Here is a 21,586-nt window from a genome sequence, read left to right on the forward strand (position 1 = left end):
GGCTTTTGTCCTTCATTTTGCCAATATGGTGTATCACATCGATTTTTGTGTGTTGAACCCCCTTATACTCCAGGAATAAGCTCCACTTGGTCATAGTGTATAATCCTTTTAATATGCTGCTGAAATCAGTTTGCTAGTATTTTGTTGAGTATTTCTGCATCAGTATTCATTACAGATATCAGTATATAATTTTCTTGTAGTGTTTTTGCTTGGTTTTCCTGTGAGGGTAATGTTGGTCTCATAGAATGAGCGTATGTATCCTCCTCTTCCAGTTTTTGGAGGAGTTTGAGGAGTATTGGTGTTAATTTCTCCTTAATTGTTTGGTAGACTTCACCAGTGATGGTTCCTTCCTTGTTGGGAGGTTTCTGATTCCCGAACGAATATTCTTACTAGTTTTATATCTGATCAGGCTTTCTCTTTCTTGATTTGACCTTGATAGGGTCTCTGTTTCCAGCAGTTTATCCATTTTTTTCTAGGTTACCCAATTTGTTGGCATACACTTTTTTATATTATTGTTTTAAAACCTACCCCCTTGCCCCCCTCCCCGCCCCATGGCACTGGTTTTAATGTCTCCTGTTTTCATTTCTGATTTTAGTTGTTTGAGCCTTCTCTGGTTTTTATTTTTGGTTTTTTTTTTTTTTTTTTTTTTTTTTTAGTTAGTTAATCTAGCTAAATATTTGTCTGAACAGTTAATTTTTTTTTTTCAACGTTTATTTATTTTTGGGACAGAGAGAGACAGAGCATGAACGGGGGAGGGGCAGAGAGAGAGGGAGACACAGAATCGGAAACAGGCTCCAGGCTCCGAGCCATCAGCCCAGAGCCCGACGCGGGGGCTCAAACTCACGGACCGCGAGATTGTGACCTGGCTGAAGTCGGACGCCTAACCGACTGCGCCACCCAGGCGCCCCATGAACAGTTAATTTTTGACCTGGATTAGTTTTCATTGTTTAACACACCAAGCACCGTCATGTATAAGCACACAAATAGCTTTTTTCTTTCTTATCCACCCAAACCTTTCAAGGGCTTTTCTTTCTTGTATTTTTGTCCTATATTCTTAGACATACTTGAGATATGTTCTACTGCAATACCCAGGAGATATGATATCTTCATCAGCTAGCATGGTAGTTTGGCCAGAATGCTAAGAAGGACCTATTTCCTGATTTTGCGAATCTTACTTTTCCAATATAGGATCTTTCGTGTATACTTCCCTGATGAGAGTATGTATTTATATCAGAGTATGTATTTATATCAGTGATTCCAGAGTGCACCTTTGTAATCTTGGGATCATTTCCACACCACACACAGACTGAGAGGTGAGCTAAGCATGAGCAGACTCCCGACAATAAAGAAAAGGCCAAGATGACACCAATAAGAGAAACCTCACAGCACACTGGGATGCTGGGTCACGGCAGGGACTGCGGTCCACATGCCACCTTCACCATCTGACAGGCTTAGGGTGCAACACCACAGTTAAAAATCACTCTGATTCTGAAGGGGAAGAAAAGCGGGAAGGAAGAAGTGTTGCTGACTGTAGAAAGAAGGAAGAGCCTCTGTGAAAACCTCCTGATCTGGAAACACATGTCTCTGTAGGGTTTCTGTTCTGTAATGTGCCAATCACAAAAATAATAATCAAGTAGGGCAGGTTCTACGTCACCCCCATCTTCTCTCCATCCTGCATCCCACCCGTCAGCCCTTTACCTGAGCCAAAGCTGGAATGCACTGGAAACCTGATCTCCTGGAAGCTGCCGTGGGTAATGTGACTATTTTCAGAAAAAGTGGCCACCATCCTTTTCTAGAGCCCAGCATTCATTCTGTTCCCTCACTGCTTTGCTCCCATTATTAAACTGTGGCTGGTCACATAGCCCTGGATGACTTTTATCTCTTCTCTTTCTGAACATACTTTCTGGTAGGGTATTTTGGGTTGTGGGAGTCACCTTGAGCTTCTTAGAGAAGAAGACTGCATGTCGAGAGGGTGTATTATGAATTCACCAGCGTTCATTTTTTCATGCTTTCAAGGTGAGAGCTGCAACCCACGCAGGTATTTAGCAAGTTAAATTGGAGGAATGGATGGCAGGTTGCCAGGGGAAGCAGCCTATGATTATGATGCAGGGGTGTGTCCCCCTGGGCCCAGAGCATAGGAAACCGATCCTGATATGATGCAGGGCCTGTCCTTCCTGGGCCCATAACGAGGGGCCGTGGCTGATTATAGTCCAAGGGCACAACTTTACCTGGACCCATCACCAGGGGCTGTGGCTGATTATAATCCAAGGGCACGTCTTCCCCTGGACCCATCACCAGGGGTGGTAGGTCCTGATTATAATCCAAGGGCACATCTTCCACTAGACCCACCTCCAGGGGTGGTAATTCCTGTGATAATCCAGGGGCACATCTTCACATTGGCCCATCACCTGGGGCAGTAGCTGATTATAATCCAAGTGCACATCTCCATCTAGACACATCACCAGGGGCTGTCGCTCCTGATTATACTCCAAGGGCACATCTCCTGGGCAGTAGTAGCTCCTGATTATAGTCCAAGGGCACATCTCCGTCTAGACACATCACCAGCGGCTGTCGCTCCCGATTATAATCCAAGGGCACATCTTGTCCTGGCCCATCTGGTGGGGACGAGTAGCTCCTTTACATAATCCAAGGGCACATCCTCTTCTGGCCCATCTCTGGGCAGTAGCAGCTCCTGATTATAATCTGAGGGCACATCTCCGTCTAGACATATCACCAGGGGCTGTTGCTCTCGATTATAATCCAAGGGCACATCTTCTTCTCGCCCATGTCTGGGAAGTAGTAGCTCCTGATTATAATCCAAGGGCACATCTCCGTCTAGACACAACACCAGGGGCTGTCACTCCCGATTATAATCCAAGGGCACATCTTCTCCTGGCCCATCTCTGGGCAGTAGCAGCTCCTGATTATAATCTGAGGGCACATCTCTGTCTAGACACAACACCAGGGGCTGTCACTCCCGATTATAATCCAAGGGCACATCTTCTCCTGGCCCATCTCGTGGGGACTAGTAGCTCCTTTTTATAATCCAAAGGGATATCTTTGCCTGGACTCATCACCAGGGGCCATAGCTACTGAAACAATGCAAGGGCCCATCTTGCCTGGGACCATGAGCAGGGGCACTATCTTCTGAATATGATCCAAAGGCACATCTTTTCCTGGTCACTTCAACTGGGGCAGTATGTCCTGATTTTAGTCCAAGGGCACATCTTTGCCTGGTCCCATCAACTGAGGCAACATCTCCCCATTATATTACAATGGCACATCTTTGTCGGGCCCCTCACCAAGGGTGGTAATTCCTGTTTATAATCTAAGGACACATCTTCACCTGGACCTGTCACCTGGGCCACACCTGGGTCTTGATTATGATCCAAAGGCACGTCTTTTTCGGGTCCCATTACCTGGGACAGTTGCTGATTATAATCAAAGGGCACACATCTTCACCTGGGCATATCACTGGGGCCGTTGCTCCTGATTTTGATCCCAGGGCACATCTTCGTTGGAGCCCATCACCTGAGCCAGTAACCCACAGTGGTGTTGCAGGGGCGTGTCCTTGCCTGGGTCCATCACCAAGGGAAACTTCCCCTGATTATGATGCAGTGGTATGTGTACTGTGGCCAGTCACCAGGGACAGCAGCCCCTAATTGTGATGCAGGGGTGTATCTTTCCCTGTGCCCATCACCAGGGTAACCAGCCCCTCATTGTGATGTGGGGTGCGTCTTTCCCTGTGCCCACCCAGCTACGTAGAGGATGTGGCTAAATCCTGTGTCTTGAACACACAGGCAGAATGGACCTGAATCTTTCTTGTCAGCAGACTCCAATGTTCAACTCTCCCGGAAGAGATGGGCCATGAATGTCCCCAGCAGGAAATACTTTTGAGCAGTAAGTTTTGTAGGCTTTTTGTAGGCGTTTTCTAAATGACTTAATAGTGAAATAAATGTAAACCATCGGTTAGTCAGGGGCTTCATTTTTTTATGACAACAGAGCCCTTTTAAATTGTAAAAAATTTAAGAAATAAATACGTACGTGGTTCATCTATGTTTTCTGTGGGTTGTTGGTTCCTTCCATTCTGTTTTCAGCCAATTCCTTCATGCATGGAATCTTCTAGATCCGTGAAATATTTGGGCACAATTTAGCAAGCGAAACTTGGCTGAGAAGACCTGTAACGGAAAGCAGGCACCTGTTATGGTATGGAATCCTCCAGAAGGTCTTCCTCTTGTCCTGATCTTTCACCAGCTCTGAGGTTTCCCAAGTAAAGTCCAGGGCATGGCCTCTGGGCCAGACGAGGGGAATATGACAGGGCCGTTTGCGGGCACCGTGGTCAGCCCACGATGCTCCCTCGCACATGGGCTCCTCGAAAGTGCCGGCCCCCTGCTCCTCAGGGCCTTCTGCCCCCACTGCACTGAGCTGCTGGCGTTACATGTCTTTCCTCCTTGTTCCTTAGGACATCGCCCAGAGGGACAGAGCAGAATGATGAGGTAGAAGCCTGGTCCACTGGCCAGGCAACAATGGTGTGGTACCCAGGGCTCCTTCCCAGGGAGAGGTGGCTGAGGGAGGGGGAGCCAGCAGGTGTGTCCTCTGAGGTGGGTGGTGTCGGTCCCTCGTCTCCCCGTGGGTTCCTCACATGTTCCGGGGACTCAGGTCCCTGCAGGAAAGCATTTGCACCGTGGAGTACCGTTCCAGCATGTAGACTGGGGCTCACCTGTGAGGACGTCCCCGCAGAAGCAGCCGGTCCTCTCTAGGGCCGAGAACTTAGAGCGTCTCGTCTCCGTCTCTGCTCAGAATCACAGAGAAACGCACCTGAGCCATGATGCGGGCACGCCTGACCACTGTGTGGGTCCTCGTTCCGTGTCTGCACAAGTCCTTCCTCCTTGTCCGCCAGGCTGTCTCCTCCTGTGTCTTTATGTCCCTTACGACGTTTGTTTTCCTCTTTCCGTCCTTGTGTGTTTTCCCCACACCCTCAGTCGCCCGAGGCTGTTAGCAGGCCTGTCTGTCCACAGCCTCCCCGCTTTTCTGCACATGCTGTCCACCATCGAGCTGGGCCACAAGGCACTGTCTCTTCCCATCCTCCTATACGTTTCCTTTTTCTTCGCTTAACCCTCAAAGGCATGTAGTACTGTGTGAGTGCTCAGGGACGTAAAGGAAAGTCCTCCTTCCCCCTGGGGTATGCAGTCAATTTAGGGGACGTGCGGATCCATGCAAGAGAAAACCCATGGTAGCATACAATTTCACATCAAGAGGAAATTCAGGATGGGTATGGATGGAAATAAGGCAGATTATTCTTTTTTTTTTTTTTAATTTTTTTTTTAACGTTTATTTTATTTTTGAGACAGAGAGAGACAGAGCATGAACGGGGGAGGGCCAGAGAGAGAGGGAGACACAGAGTCTGAAATAGGCTCCAGGCTCTGAGCTGTTAGCATAGAGCCCGACGCGGGGCTCGAACTCACAGACCGCGACATCGTGACCTGAGCCGAATTCGGACGCTTAACCGACTGAGCCACCCAGGCGCCCCAAGGCAGATTATTCTTGAAGCAGTGGCAGCTTTGTGGCAGGCCCTTGAACTTGAGGTCGACTGACGAGACCATAGAAGATATGGGTGGGTGAGGGGGGAGGGCATGGCCCTAAATAGGCACAGCTTTCCCCTCAGTTACTTCGGGTCCTTGGCCCCTTAATTGCTCATGTGTTTGCTGCTTCTGAGAGTGGGGAACCGCTGGGAGTTTTGCAGAAGAGTAGTGCCGGAGTGAAACCACGCTGGGGGGGGGGGGGGGGGTAAAAGGAGTTCTTCTGGGTTTATGGGACATGATGAAGAGGGCAGGGGAGAGGTGTGCTGGAGCAGGACCGGGGTGGAAAGACTTGACCTACGATGGACTCAGAAGGTCTGAGTGGACCACAGTCCCATGCAGGATGACAGTGTCCCATGATGCACAGGTGACAAGACTCTTGGGTTACTCCAGCAGACAGCATGTGAGAACAGACGGACACTCCCAGGATAGTTGTGCACGTACGAAACTTACCACTCTGCGAATAAGAAGACAGGCAGAAGTAGGAACCTGTCCCTTCATCATAACAAGCCACAATCAGAATGTCATGCCTTTTAATGTTTTTTTTTTTTTGTAATTATAAAAATTACACTTGCTTCATATAATACAAACGGGTAGAAATTAGAAGCCCCTTAACTCCTACTCCATGGTGATGACCATTCCTTAGTCGTTAGTTACCTATTAGGGTGTGTCCTTCCAGGCCTTAGGATGCCTTTTTGTTTGTGTGTAGACACACACACACACACACACACACACACACACACAACACACTCACACTCACTCACATCCACCTTAAAGGAATATGATAATTCATGAAGAGCATATACAGGGTCTGTGTGTCTCCCTCGGACAAGAGCCTGGGAAGCCCCAGAACACGCTCCCTCTGTCATGTAAGCTGTGTGGGTCGCGGCTGGTTGGTGGCCGAGCCCCTCCTCCTGGTCAGCCTCGATTACAGTGGTATCCACCGCTGAGCCTCGAGGACAGGCCAGTGTCAGGGCCTCTGTGTTTGCTCAGCTGTGGGTGCGTGTCAGCGTCCAGGCCCCCGTACCGTCTGCATTTCACACGCAGTGGCGTCGGGGCCCGCAGGATTGAAGTTACTTGCCCAAAGACTATGGAGGTTGGTGTTCCACCCTGGCACGGAGTCCGGCACATGGAGCTCCCGACCATGGCCCTGTGCTCCCCGATGTCGTGGCCGTGGCCTCACATTGAGGTAGCCGGCTGTCGTGCAATGCAGGGAGAAGGTGACGCCCTGTGGTGCTCTGTCCTCCTTCACTTGTGCACAAGCCATGTAGAGAAGTCCTACCTGTCAGGACTTTGGCCTTCAAAGTCTACGCTTCCGGCAGCATTTTGAGTTGGCGGGCGCTTAGCTGATTCTCCACTGCCATACCAGCTTTCCACGGTAAGCTGGGAGTCCGCGAGTTTTCACTAGGCTCAGTGCATTCGTTGAGCATTGCACAATTAAAGGATATACGTTTTGAGTGACAGGAAAATCACAAGCTAACAACCATGATAATCCATCCACCTTATCCGGTGCTGCCTTTCTGTGTAAGAAATATAATTAGGCACATATCCACGGAAATGTATGCTTGGCAGGGGTTGGGGACCACCCCTACAATCAGACTCTTTGCTGCTCAGGTACAAGTAGCAAACGTTTCATGTTCTTATCCGCAACCCCCCCCCCCCCACCGCCTTTTTAAAAATTATCAGCTTATTTGATGTTGTATACAGACATAACTCCTTCTTTGGGATTTAACATTTCGATGTTCAGACACTGCTAATTGCGTTCATTATTATTTCCTGAATTGTAAAGGAGGTATTCTAAATTGAGCAAAATGAGATCCATGTCTTTTTTTTTCAGAGATCCTAGATATTACATGCCTGTGGATGTCAATGTTTTTTTCAAATTGTAAAGCCGTACAGATTCTGTTTTTACACGTGTTGGTTGTTTTTCCATGGATTTTGCAGTGTGAGGAAGGATAACATAATGGATAAAAGAAATCTCCTGGGGGGAGGGGGTGCCTGCAGCATGGGTCAAGAGCTTTGAGGTTGCATGGAAACGTTCAGGCCGTGTTAGGAGCCCATGCTCTGCACACAGGTGCAAAGTCGGGTGTGGGTGGTGGGAGGCGTCGTACTGATGAGCGGCCAGGTCCACAAGGCCGACTGGTTTGCCCCTACTTCCACAGCTCCATTATAGCAGACCGGACCCATGGGGATGCCATGGACAGACGCACGGAATGGGAGGCATTATCGTTTTATGGTTTTTGTTTCAGAAACACGGCACACAACAGACAGAATATTTCCTCTGGGCCTTGATGATTGTTTTCCAGTGTTTCTTGACAATATAAAAAATTATATTTCTTGCTTAAAGATTGAAAACAGCTCTTCTTAGCAGTAAAAGGTAGAAGCAAACTAAGTGTCCGTTGATTGACTGGATAAGGAATATGTTGTTTATACAGGGATCTATGTATAGTGATGTATATAGCATTCACCCTTTTTTTTTTTCATTTTTTTTTTAATGTTATTATTTATTTTGAGGCAGAGAGAGAACATGAGCATGGGAGGGGCAGAGAGAGAGGGAGATACAATCCGAAGCAGGCTCCAGGCTCTGAGCTGTCAGTGCAGAGCCCGACGCCGGGGCTCGAACTCACGGACTGTGAGATCATGACCTGAGCTGAAGTCAGACACTTAACCGACTGAGCCACCCAGGCGCCCCTAGCATTCACTCTTAAAAAAGGCAGGACGTGTGGCAGCTGTGACCACATGGGTGAGCCTTGAGGGCGTGACGCTGAATGAAATGAGCCCGTCACAAATGGACAAATATGCACCCAGTCATAGGAGGCACGTGGAGTCAGACCCTTTGTGGAGACAGAAATTCCTGGACAGATGAGGTAGAAAGCAGCGGTAACCGTATACTACAGTAGACGTTGATGTAAATGTCGCAGAGAGTCTCCGCGTCATGGGCGCGTTCAGATGAATCTCGAACATGGCACCACTGGGCACTTCTTTCCCGACTCACTCGTTCCAGGGGGCACCTGTCAGTGACTGGTCCCCGCATCACCTTCCGTACCCGGTGCCTTTCTCTGTGTGTCTCCAGCAGACTAGACCCAGGGACACGGCAAATCACTTCATTTTTCCCTCACTCAGCGATTCCTCCGAGCACAGACTAGAACAGCAACAATTTTACATTTGAATCTTGTGTCGAATCAGGGGGCTGAGCCACAGGTTCAGAGATTCTGTGATGTGGGCTGTGGGAATCTTGTGTCGTATGAGTGGGGGTGAGCCACAGGTTCACTGATTCTGTGACATGGGCCGTGTGCGGATCTTGTGATGTGTGAATGGGGCTGAGCCACAGGTTCAGAGATGTAAAGTGAACAGGGAGCTCCTTGCCTCTGGACTCGGGTCGTCACCACACGAGTGTGATCGAGACCATCAGTTATGGCGGCACGTCTTCAGTGAACTAAATGCACTATTTTAGATTTGGTTTTATCATGTTCTTAGCCCTTCCTTGTGTAAGTGAAGTTAGAGTTTTATCTTATCCAGGTCAATAATAGAGATGAGGATTCCGTGAGGTGTCAGCATTTGTTCTGATATTTTTCTCTTGGGCTATAAGGAAAGGCTATTTAAATAGTTCTTTTGTATATTGATATTGTTGTGACAAATCAGAAGCAGCAACCTTAAACGTGTCTTCTAGTAAATAAAGTTAACACTTTAAGCAACTTACACTAAGTAAACAAAGGCACAGAATGAGATTTTTCCCCAGAATCTTCAATGTTTTGAAATGCGGTTGTCCCGTGAACTGCACAGCTCCACTTAGACCCAGGTTTCTTTCTGTAAGTACAGGATGGCACTGTAAATGTGATCTTCATTATTTTCTTAATCACGTTGGCTTTTCTCTAAGCCTACTTTATTGTACGAATACAGCATGTAATGTCTATCACATACAAACCATGTGTTGATCGACTCTTTGTAGTTAATTTCAGGGAGAGTCAAAGTTAAGCGTGCGTTTTTAACGGGGTGAGGCTCAGCATCCCCACCCCCGTGTTGTTGAAGGGTGCCCGGTAGTGGGTCAGTTTCTTCCAGTACTAAAACAAATGTAAGAAAACATCCACGTTCAGTATGCTTTTTCAAAAAGAGTGACCCAGGGGCGCCTCGGTGGCTCAGTCGGTTCAGCATCTTACTCTTGATTTCAGCTCCAGTCGTGATCACGGTTTGTGAGTTTGAGCCCCATGTATGGCTCTGTGCGGACAGCACGGATGGAGACTGCTCGCGATTCTCTTCTCCCCCTCTCTCTCTGCCCATCCCTTCTTGCTACCCTCTCTCAGAAGAAATAATAAACTTAAAAAAATTACTAAAGATAAAAGAGTGTCCCAGTCTTTCCGCGATCTTTCTGGGGAAGCCTGTGGAATCCGTGGAAAGCTAGAGGCCCAAGGACCTCCAGTCAGGTGGTAAAATACGCACAGGAGAACAGATTGCCACCACACGTTTCCCTGTGTCCTCCATTCACCGCTCACGGCTGTGACCACACGTGTCGTGTTGAAGAGCCTCTATGAAGATCCCTGTCATCGCTTCTGTGCGGAAGGGGCTCCTGAGGATAAAGTCTTTCTAACAGAGTCCCCTAAGACGCCTAACGACCGACCGCCCTGTGCCGTTTGGTTTTCACATCCAACTCACACTTGGCCTGCTTGCTCTGCCATCGTCCCTTATGCAACCCAGAACAATGTCCTTTACTCTGTTTCGGAAGCACAGATCGGTGATTCTGAGTTTTCCAGGTGACCTAGAAGTTACCAACAGCAGTGTTTGTCGCACGGGCTGGAAGAGAAGACTGTGTCGAGGCCCGGTGGGGCTTGGGGCTGGCCGCAAGGGCAGAGGGCGGGATCTCTGGAACAGAGACCTTCCAGTATCGAAACGCAGTGGCCTTGTGAGTTGATGGTTTAGATGCAGGAGAGTGCATGTGATCAAAATGTCGGTTATTACCTGACTTACATTTTCTGAATGCCCCACGTTTCAGAAAAGAACGTGCAACTTCCAACTCAGATACCCTCTGGGTTGTATGAACTTTAATCAACTTATTTTCTTGGTCTGTGCACAGCCTATGCAAACGGCAGTTTAATATGGAGATTTTAAGCTTGTCGGTACAGCAGAGTGATTTAATTTTAATATACACAATTTTTGCCCATAAGGTATTTCTGCAGACTAAATTTCATAAGATGAAGCAAATGTTTTGCAGATTTAAAAGTTCTGCCCCTTTCTGGTTGCATTGAAATATTGGATCTCTGATTCACAAAATATTCTCTGTGCGGTAAATGGTCCAGTGTCCGTAGCGACATTTAACTGCATAGTACAGGAATTGAATGTTAGTTATTTATAAACATTACTATACCTGTATGGTAAATATTTTCCTATTCGATATCACATTTTATTTTACAGTGTATAAAATACGTAGATACTATCAACATTTAAACTCTCCACACTGTTTTGACATTTTGCTCTGATAATGCTCCAGTAATTTGAGCATGATTAGCAAATAGCTAAATGCATGATGGAAGAAGGCCTTGAAATTGTGGATTCATTTTCTAGAATGGTAACTCCCTGGTGAGGCCCCTTGAAGAATCCCGATACCTCCAGGTAGCATCCCTGTGTGAGGCAGGGGACCCAGATCCCAGTGCCTGGCTGACTTCCTTCACTACGAAATTTATCTCTTACTTGTCTTTCGTCTCAACCGTTTGTTCCTCTCGTGCGTGCATCTGACCTGTTTGCTGTCTAGCAGAGGTCGGCAAACTGTGTCTGCGTTTTTGGCTTTGCAGACCACACGCGCTGTTTGTCTCCACTCCTCAGCTCTGCCTTTTGAGCCGAAAGCAGCCACGGCCAGCAGGGATGTGAACGGGCGTGGCTGTGCTCCCACAAAGATTTCTGAGTGGACACCAACATTGGAATCTCCAACCCTTGTCACATGTCCCAGAACATTCTTCTTTTGACTCTTTTCCCGTTTAAAAATAGACGGCAGGCTGGATGCACATTTCACGGCGGGTGGAATAAAACACAGGGCACAAAGCACCGCAGGGTGCATTGAAATCCTGGGTGCAAGGTAGCTGGACCCCTGGACCTGCTGTCCCATTTTGTGCGTCCAGAGTGCCGTCCTCCCCTACCCTGGGCAGAACACGCGACTGTGTGTCTATGAAAGCAGAGAGGCTTCAGCTGGGGAATGATGAAGCATGTGGCGGTGGGGGGGGGGGGCACGGAGAACACTGGCGAGGAGCAGAACATCTGCCCTCCGAGGCCCCTTCCCCTCAACGACCCGGAGGAGCTGGAACATTCTTCCCTAGGGTCCTGAGTCACCTCCTGACAAAATTGCAGTCCCCGACACTGCAAGGCACCAAGGTAAAGGCTTGCTGCTGCTGATTGTGTCCACCTGACACGTACCCAGGCTGGCACTGGTGGAGGGTCCCTCCTGCCTCTTCCTGCTTCTGGGGCCCCAGGCGCCCCTGGGCTTGTGGGCCCCCCCCCCCCCCCGTGTCTGCCTCCCTCTTCCCGTGGCCTTCTTCCCCACGTTTCTGTGTCTTATAAGGACGCCCGTCAGTGGACCTACGGCTCACCCTGTAAATCCAAGATGACTTCACCCCAAACCCTTAATCAGTTACACCTGCAAACACCCTGTTTCCAAATAAGGTCACATTCTGAGGTGCCAGGGAGACATGACTTTGGGGGAGGACACTCTTCAACTCGGTACGCCCCACAGCTCTGACTGGGAGTCCTCTATGTAGCGCTCGTCGGCTGGTGGGCTTTATTGTGGGGTGACAGGGTTGGAAATGTGATGCGGGGGAGCCCTGTTGCTTTGGGTCACCTGGGAATGCGCATCCGAGCCATACAACGGACAGAACTGACCTCCCCTGGCCAGCTGACTCAAGGAAGGACGCTATCATTCTCCAGCAACTTCCAACACTTGAGGGCCCAGCCAGCATCTGGTGTTTCTACCTTTGTGTCTTAGCTCAGGCTCCTGTATCAAAGTTCCGTAGACGGGGGCACTTAAATCACACACATTTATTTCTCACCGTTCTGGGGGTGGCAAGTGCACGGTCTGGCTGCTCGCCTGGTCCCGTTCTGGTGCGGTGTCTCTTGCGCTTCTTATGAGGCCACCCACGCCATTGTGGCCTCTATCTACCTCATGGCCTCATAGAACCCCAGTTGCCTCCCAAAGGCTCTGTCTCCAGCATCACCCCGTTGGGGGGTTGGGCTCTAACATGGCAATTCCGGGGGGGGGGCCTCCATTCACTGCAAAACAGTGACTTTATCTTGCCTGGAACTGAGTCGTGAAGATACCCAACGCCATCCCATTTCCTACGTGAGCCAGCTCTCAGACGGGACATAGGCCCTGCAGGAGCCGGGAAGCTGGGATTGAGGCTGGGGAGCGTGACCTTGGGTGACGGTACAGCTGTCGTCATCACCCTGTTCTTTGCTGGCGTGCGGATCCCTCTCTGGGCCGTGAACTCTGGGCCAGCGGAACACGGCTCCATTGGCTCTCGCTGCTCACTGGACCCGCAGGCCTGCTGTGATGCTGGACACATAGGAAGAGCCCCGCTTCCCCCCAGAAGCTGGACTTTGCAAGACACCGCCTCTCCTGCTAAGGCAGGGCTCCTCGGCCCCAGTGGTGCTGACCTCTGGGCGTGTGTCCAGAGGTGGGAGTCCCGTGCACTGTTCCACGTTGACCGGCGTCCTGGTCTCCGCCCACCGGGTGCCGGTAGGACTTCCTTCCTCAGTTGTGACAACCAAACACCCGTCTCTGTGACCAAAGGCCCCTCAGCAGGGGTGCGAGCAAAAGTGCCCCCACTCGGGAACTGGCGCCTTGCACTGGGCAGTAGGTGAGGCAGTCGGTGTCAGGTGCGCCCAAATATGGCATGGGGCCGATGGAAATTCCAGGCTCCTGAGCTGTGTTCAGAGTGAAGCACCACTTGGAAGGAGAGCCCTTCCCGGAATTGTCATCACCCAAAAGCAGCCTGTCCCTCAAATCCTGCATCCTGGCACGAGGGCAGAAGGTGCGGTCATCTCCATCACCGTCCCCATACTTAGGACAGAAGGAGTTAGAATCCACCCGTGGGAGGGCTGTGCACACAGTGTGAGTCACTACTGGTTTGTCTCCCCTGGGGCTGTGAACACACAGCCTGTGGGTGTTCATCACGAGGCTTGGACTAGAAAAAAATCAGGTTAGAGTCCAGGCAGTGCCGAATGTCTCCTGGGAGTGAGGACAGGTGTCAGAGACCCCCGTGGAGAACCACTGCCCCACCGTCTCCGGGGACCTTCCATGCCTCCCTGCTGTTGACCCCTGGAGGGGGGGAGGGGTTGACCCCTAGAGGCGCGGGGGGCGGGGAGGGGGCTGCCTCTTGCTACCTCTTTGGAGTCGGTGGCTAGAGGAGGGGCCTTTGCTACTGAAGTAGACAGCAACTGGGAAGCTCTGTGTTCCTTTGTGTGTTTTCTTTCCTTGGGCTTTTTGCTTGACCGACCGGTAACAATTTCTGGAGTATCCCCGCCTGCACATTTTTTCACTTTCACGATTGTGAATTTCGCCTCTTCTCAGGGTCAGGTCCCCAGTTTCTGGCCTCCTACACTGCCTGTGCCACCCTGGGTCCGTGTATTAGCTTCCTGCAGGTACTGTAGAAAATGACCATCAACCTGGTGGCCTCCAACAACAGAAATTTGTGTTCCCACAGCGCGGGAGACTGTGAGAAATCCAGAATCAGGTCTTCGCGGGACCATACGCTCTCCTGAGGCTTAGGGGAGGATCCTTCCTTGTTTCTGGGGACTCCAGGCATTGATGGCCTTGTGGCTGCGTCCCTCGAATCCCTCCATGTGTCTACACACAGCCTTGTCCCTGTCTCTCCTCTTCTCTTATGGGGACACAGTTGCTGTGATCTGAATGTTTGTGCCCCCTACAAAATTCATAGATTGCATTCCTCAGTCCCCCAGTATATAGGTATTAGGAGGTAGGGCTGTCACAAAGTGGTCAGGTCGGGAGGGTGGAGCCCTCACCAATGGGATTAGTGCCTTTATAAAAGAGACCCCGTAAAGCTACCTCACTCCTTCTACCTTGTGAAGACACAGTGACAAGCTGATTGTCTGTGGACCAAGAAGGCCTCACCAGCTGTGGAGTCAGTCTAGCTTCTTCCTCTGTCCTGACGCCCAGCCTCTGGAAGTCTGAGAAATAAATGTGTGTTTATAACCACCCGGTCTGGGCTCGTGTTGTTGCAGCCCAAACAGGCTAAAACAGTAGCTATTGGATGTATCCGGGATGATCTTATTCTCAACATCCTTCATCATCTCTGCGAAGATCGTTTGTTTTCACATAAGGTCATGGGCCCTGGGGTTAAGACTTGGACGTATCTTTTTGGGGAGCAGCAGTCAAGCCACTATACTCAATCCCAGGCCTTTAATCTGTAACATCAAGGTGTTAGCCTGCTTACCTTCCAGGCGATTGTGAAAGCCACCTTCTGGGAGAGCCCTTTACACGTGGGCGGGTCGGGGTGAGCAGGGGCCATGCCTTGTCAACAGAATACATGTGTGGCAGGTCTAGGCTGGGCACAATCCTGCACCGTGTCTCTGTTCCCAGGACAGGGTTGGGGTCTGCTTTGCTTATGGGGAGCTACCTGGCGTTCATCAACAGACCATATGGCCTGGCCCCAGTGGCACATGCCATCATCTTCCTAGGTGTCCTTCTAGACAAATCTAGACTTAGTGCCCACTCCACAGTTCCTAATGGCGTGCACATTTTTGTAGAGTCTCGTCTCCCCCACGTGGTTAACTTCTCACTGGAGGTGTTTGTGTTTAGCGTAAAGTGCTTCGCACAAGGCCAGAGCTGGTAGTAGGGTGTCCGTGGATATATCTCAGTGAATTCCAGAGAAATTCTTTAAAGAGCTCGTGTCAGCTCTCAATCTTTTCTACATTTTTCCTTTTCCAAATCCATTTTAATGGCAGCATCCGTGTTTTCTCTCATCGATCTTGGGTCTTTACGATGAAGTTTTAGGGAAGCGTCCTTCCTATCAAGACTGCTGATAATTCACATTTCTTACTTCTTCCTCTGTAGATTAATCCTTTGAGAGCTGATTCTTCGCAGCAATAGTTATCTGTCTTTCTGCCTTTCCCTTAAACCGACTTAAGCACACCATGGGCCAGAAGCTGTTAGCTGGATTTCATTTATATACTTAATTAACCAGCTTCTCTGCAGGACGGAACTCCATTTACATTTTTAGTCTTTGACTTCTCGGGGGCAGTGACTGAATAAGAGAAACTTGGCATCCAGTGGTTAAAGGGTACAAAAGTTTTTTTAAGGAGTCAGCCAATTATATACCCAGAGAGATTTGAATTTCTTTCTTTCTTAGTGACTGTGTCCCAGACTTTAGGTGATGGTGATGATGATGACAGTAGCCAGCATTTATTTGGGGACTTCCTGTAAGGCTTGTCAAGTTGTCACCCCACTGATTTTACGTGCGTGACTCCCCGTGTGCACGCCTGTACAGCAGCTGCACAGGGAGAGCACGTCATTGCTGTTTGAGAGGTGACAACATTGAACAGGAGGAGGACACATGTTTGTGTGATGTCCCACCCGGAGGGCTGTGGTCTCTTCCCTTCACCCTCTTCTCAGCCACTTTCAAGGAGCTCAGTGTGCTGTGGCTCATTTAAAAAAAATTTTTTTTTTAATGTTTATTTATTTTTGAGAGAGAGACAGAGTTCGAGCAGGGGAGGGGCAGAGAGAGAGGGAGACACAGAATCTGGGGCAGGCTCCAGGCTCCGAGCTGTCAGCACAGAGCCCGACGTGGGGCTTGAACTCAAGCGCGGCAAGATCATGACTGAGCCACCCAGGCGCCCCTGGCAGTTTTATTTTTAAGATTAACAATACTCACCTTCAATTACTATATCCAAAGTTTTGTAATTGGCCATGTTTTTATCATGAGCATTCTTTTGTGCCATCCATCAGTTAAGTAAATGTTTTTAATTGAAATTTAGCTAATAGATTTAATCCATGATATTAATCAGTAGTTGTTACAAACTGGGTGAGTGTTTAGCCATCTTTATACTTTCAACTAATGTATTCTAACTGCGTAGACACTGACTATAAAAAAGACTTGAACACTGGTTGAAACCGTTTTTAAGTGTGAAGGTGTTATAACATGAGATGTATGGATGTGTATTTTTCTTGTCTGGCTATTGTCCGTTCTGGTATCAGAGAAGTACTTGGTCTCATGACATGAGTTGGGACCTGTTCCCTCCTATTTTCTGAAAAGTTTGTTCAGAATTGGTATTATTTCTTTCTCAAGTGTTTGGTAAGTTCACCAACGAGGCCATTCAATCCTAGATACGGGAAGGTTTTTAACTATGAATTCTCTACTATGAATTGGGCTGTTCAGGTTATTACTGGCTTCTTGAGTGACCTTTTTATCTTTCAAAGAATCTTTCTATTTCATCTAAGTTATTAAATGCATTGGCACAAAGTTGCTCGTAAGAGTAGTTGTTAAGACTTTTAATGACTTTAAGGATCTGTGATGATGTCCTCTGATTACTGGAACTGGTAAATTTGGATCTTCCTTCTTTTTACTTGATTAGTTTGGCTAACAATCGGCCAACTACATTGAAGTTTTTTAAGATGCAGCTTTTGGTTTAAGGGATTATCTATCTGTATTCTCTTTTATGCTGTTTCATTGATTGCCTCTCTCTCTCTCTCTCTCTCTCTCTTTTTTTTTTTTTTTCCTTTAACTTGACTTTGCCCTTTCCGTCACTTTCTTGGGGTAAAAGCTTTAATCATTGGTCTTCATTCTTCCAGTTTTTTAGAGGACTGACTTGAGACCATCTTCTTCTGTAAGACAAACATTTAGTGCCATAAGTTTTTTTCTAAACACTGTTTTAGCCACATCTGCAGAATTTTAACATGCTATCTTTTTTGTTCTCTACAAAATATTGTCTAATTTCCCTTTTTGACTTCATCTTTGGCTCATGTCTTACATAGAAATGTGTTATTTAATATCCGTTTTTTTATTTTCCATATACCTTTCACTTATCAATGCCTATTTTAATTCTTTCATGGTCAGAGAACATATTTTGTTTGATTTCAATCATTTTAAAATGTTTTGGAATTTTTTATAGCTCATGGATTCATGTTCTATCTTGTTGAGTGTTCCACATGTCCTTGAAAATAATTTGTATTCTGCTGTCTTGGGTGATGCGTTATGTAAATGTCAATTCAGTTAAGTTTGCTTGATAATGTTTTTGAAGTCTGCTGTATCCTTACTTTCTATTTGTTCCATCAGTTACTGACAGAGGAATTTGAAACTTGAGTTTGTTTCTCCATTCAGTTCTATTAGTTTTTGCCTTATGTGTTTTGAAGCTCTGTTATTTGATGCATATACATTTGGAATTATGTCTTGTTGATGAATTGACCTACTTGTCATTATGACATGTCCCTAGTTATCTCTGAGAACCGTCATTCACTGTTCTAAAGTGCACTTGTTTGCTATTAATGTAGCTACCCAATCTTTTGATTAGTAGTTACATAATACGTGGTTTTTAATCCATTTTTTTAACCTGTCTGAATATAATTAAAGTAAGTTTTCTGCAGATAGTATGTAACTGCATATCACTTTTGTTTTTGTGTTATTTTTTTCCGTTCTAACTTGGGCATATGTATAATGTGTATACACCTTCTATAAGGTCATGATCTGCTAATTCCTTCATCTCAGCCATTTCTCTGTCCATTTCTATTCATTGCTTTTTGTTCCTGGCCATACACTGTGTTTGTGTGCTTTTGTATGGGCATGGTAACTTTTTTTTTTGGGGGGGGGGGTGGAGAACACAAGCAGGGGAGGGGCAGAGAGAGGGGGACATAGGATCTGAAGTGGGCTCTGCACTGAGAGGCTGATAGTAGCCAGCCTGATGTGGGTCTCGAACTCATGAACTGCAAGATCATGACCTGAGCTGCAGTCTGACGCTCAACTGACTGAGCCACCCAGGCGTTCCAAGGCATGGTACCATCTCGATTGGATGTCAGACATTATGAATGTCACATCCAGTGGAGTGCTGGATTTTGCTTTCTTTTTCAAAAAGTTTTAACATTGTCCTCGCACAGAGTTAAGACCCACACCTTCCTTTGAACATCTCAGAACTGTTTCTCTTAAGGGTCAGGCACTTGACATTATTTGTTGCTTTTGTGAACAGTTTTAGGTGTTTGAACAAAATAACCATGTCTATCTTTTCTGTTGCGACTAAGAAAGTAGAAACATGGCCTCATGCAGTTACCGAAATAGTAATGATTACACAATTTAAAAATATTATGTTAGGGGTGCTCGGGTGGCTCCTTGGGTTAAGTGTCCGGCTCTTGATTTCGGCTCAGGTCATGATCTCCTGGGTTGTGGGTTCAAGCTCCATGTCGGACTCTGCACTGACGACACGGAGCCTGCGTGGGACTCTCTCTCTCCCTGTCTCTCTGCTCCTCCCCTACTTGCGCGCTCCCTCAAAATAAACAAACATTAAGGTAAAATACTATGAAATAAAAATCATTGTGGGTGATTAGTGCTGTGTGTGGATTTAGACGTTACTGTCATAATCAAAATGGGTTTAAGGCGGAAAGGTACTGCTGTGGTTGACAGGTTTCTGATATGCGCCCTTTGTCCACTGGCTGTGGGCACGGCGATATGGCCCTACATGTTCCCTGTATGTGTGCACAGCGGTGTTACCGTGCGCGTTCCCTTCCCCATGTCTGTGTCCAGTGGTATCACCCTACGCGTCCCCTGGCCCGTGTCTGTGCGCAGTGACATCTCCCTCCGCGTCCCTTGCCCTGTGTCTGTGCGCAGTGGCGTCTCCGTCCACGACCCCCGCCCCGTGTCTGTGTGCAGCGACATCTCCCTCCGCGACCCCTGCCGCGTGTCTGTGCGCTGTGGCATCACCGTATGCGTCCCCCGTGTCTGTGCGCAGCGGCCTGTCCCTCTGCGACCCCTGCCACGTGTTTGTGCCCTGCGGCATCGCCATATGCGTCCCCCGTGGCTGTGCGCAGCGGCATCTCCCCCCGCCTCCCCTGCCCAGTGTCTGTGCGCAGCGCAATCTCCCTCCGCGACCCCTGCCACGTATCTGTGCCCGCCAGCATCACTGTATGCGTCCGTCATGTCTGTGCGCAGCGGCATCTCCCTCCGTGACCCCTGCCACATGTTTGTGCGCAGAGACATCTCCCTCCGCAACGCCTCACGTGTCTGTGCGCAGTTGCGTCTCCGTCCGCGTCCCATGTCTGTGCGCGGTGGCATCTCCCTCCGCGACCCCGGTCCTCCTGGCAGTTAGCGTGGCGGCTCGTGCTTTCACGTGCCGCGCTGCTGGTCTTGCTCAGCCGCGTTAAGCACAGTCTGGTGTCTGCGCTGCTCCTCACCGGCTGCTGCTGCAGCTTCCCACCGGCTCCCGCCTTTGCGCGGGACCTGTGCTCCAAGGCGCTTCCTGCTTTCCCGTCGCCAGCAGTGTGAGCAGAGATTGAATTGCTTTCAGTGGAATAGGGGCTTTTCGCGGAACACGCGAGCAGCGCAACCATTGCCTGTTCATCGCGAAAGGAAAGGAGAGGAAACGGAACCTGGGCCGCCAAGCAGGGACACCTCCCTGGGCTCACCCCGCCTGCTTTCCACGGTTCCACGAAAGCCGAAGCAGAGTTTGTTTCCGCTAAAGTTGCCTGTGTTACTCTGGGAAATGCTATCGGGAAGCCCTGAACCGTGCTCGAGTTTTGTGTTGAGGAGGTGTGCTCAGGGCCTCTAAGCACCCGCCCCGTCCGGTCGGTGTCACGTGAGCTCCCTCCCGAGAAGAGGCGGCGGGGACTCGAGGTCGCGGAGCTAGCCCAGGGTCCGCAGGGCGCCTTCTGGCCCCGGTGTCCCCCACCTCTCTCACGGCTTTCCGCCCTCCTCCCCAGGGGTGGAGAGACTGATTCGCCATCTGCGCCGGCACGGCGTGCCCCTGGCCGTGGCCACCAGCTCCAGCCGCGCATCGTTTGACATGAAGACCGGCAGACACCAGGCCTTCTTCGGCTTGTTTGACCACATCGTGTTGGGGGATGACCCCGAAGTGAGCAACGGGAAGCCCCATCCCGACATATTTCTGGTCTGTGCCAAGAGGTTTTCCCCTGCTCCGCCCACCCACCAGGTAAGCCCCGCAGAGGGGAGAAACGGGGGTCGCCCAGGCGGGCTCTGGCCGCTACTCTGGTGCCTTGTGGTCACTGTCGGGCGGCCACGCGGGGACGCCCTGGTGCTCGGAGACCAGGGCGGGGGAGGGGCCGGGGCAGAGGGGCGCGGAAAGAGCACGGCAGGTTGTGGGGGAGCGTCTGCCCGCCGCGTCACCCGGCCAGTGGTCTGGGACTCGTGCACACTGTCTTTGAGCGCTTACGTTCGCCATAACGCTGCAAGACGGGCACCGTGCAGCCAAGGGGCCCTGTGACGATGTGGCCCGATGAGGTCTGTATTTGCAGCGAGCGGCCTTCAAGCCACATGCTGATTGCAAGGCGAATGTGAATCCTCAAAACTCACTGTTCTCCGCCACATGCTTCTCAAGGGATGTTTTGTTACTGCATAGTTTGTGCTCATAGTGACCTTTGGTTTTATCACAGAGTTTCCAGGCTTCTTTTTCTCTACGGGAAGGGGGCACTGGTGGAGTGTGGGCTCCAGTGCCCTGTCTCCACCCTGTGTGGACCGCTTTGGTACGCGGGGTCCACAGTGCAGATGGAGCAAAATGTTTGAAGATCAGAACCTACTTCAGAACCAGCGGGTCGTGTTTGTTCAGCTTTGCTTCACCTCTCCCTGCACTGTTACTGTTAGGATGGACAGCTTAGCCCCCGTGGGGGCTTACGCGGATTCCAGAGGAAGAGGGAGATGCTCTTGAGACGGGGCGGGCTCAGGTCTGACTGTAAGCCCTTGCAGATTCCCGAATGACCAGGAGAGGGTCTGAGAGAGGGCGGGCTCAGGTCTGACTGTGCACCCTTGTAGATTCCAGAACCACAGGGAGAGGGTCTGAGAGGAGGAGGGCTCAGG

General features: G+C 49.4%; 1 protein-coding gene across 2 annotated transcripts in view; it reads left to right on the top strand.

Annotated features, from left to right (window-relative positions):
- PUDP (pseudouridine 5'-phosphatase) overlaps positions 1–21,586 on the top strand; it is a 472,480-nt gene that overhangs the window by 42,610 nt on the left and 408,284 nt on the right. For both annotated transcript variants that reach the window (XR_005786018.1, XM_040460159.1), the window contains exon 3: positions 20,476–20,705. Coding sequence is in view for 1 of the 2 variants with exons in the window: in XM_040460159.1 (XP_040316093.1) it covers positions 20,476–20,705 (230 nt within the window). In the remaining variant the exon portion in view is untranslated. The remainder of the gene's footprint in view (positions 1–20,475; positions 20,706–21,586) is intronic.

This window comes from Herpailurus yagouaroundi, unplaced genomic scaffold (genome assembly GCF_014898765.1).
Source record: "Herpailurus yagouaroundi ecotype Mexico unplaced genomic scaffold, PumYag 248, whole genome shotgun sequence".
Taxonomy (NCBI): domain Eukaryota; kingdom Metazoa; phylum Chordata; class Mammalia; order Carnivora; family Felidae; genus Herpailurus; species Herpailurus yagouaroundi.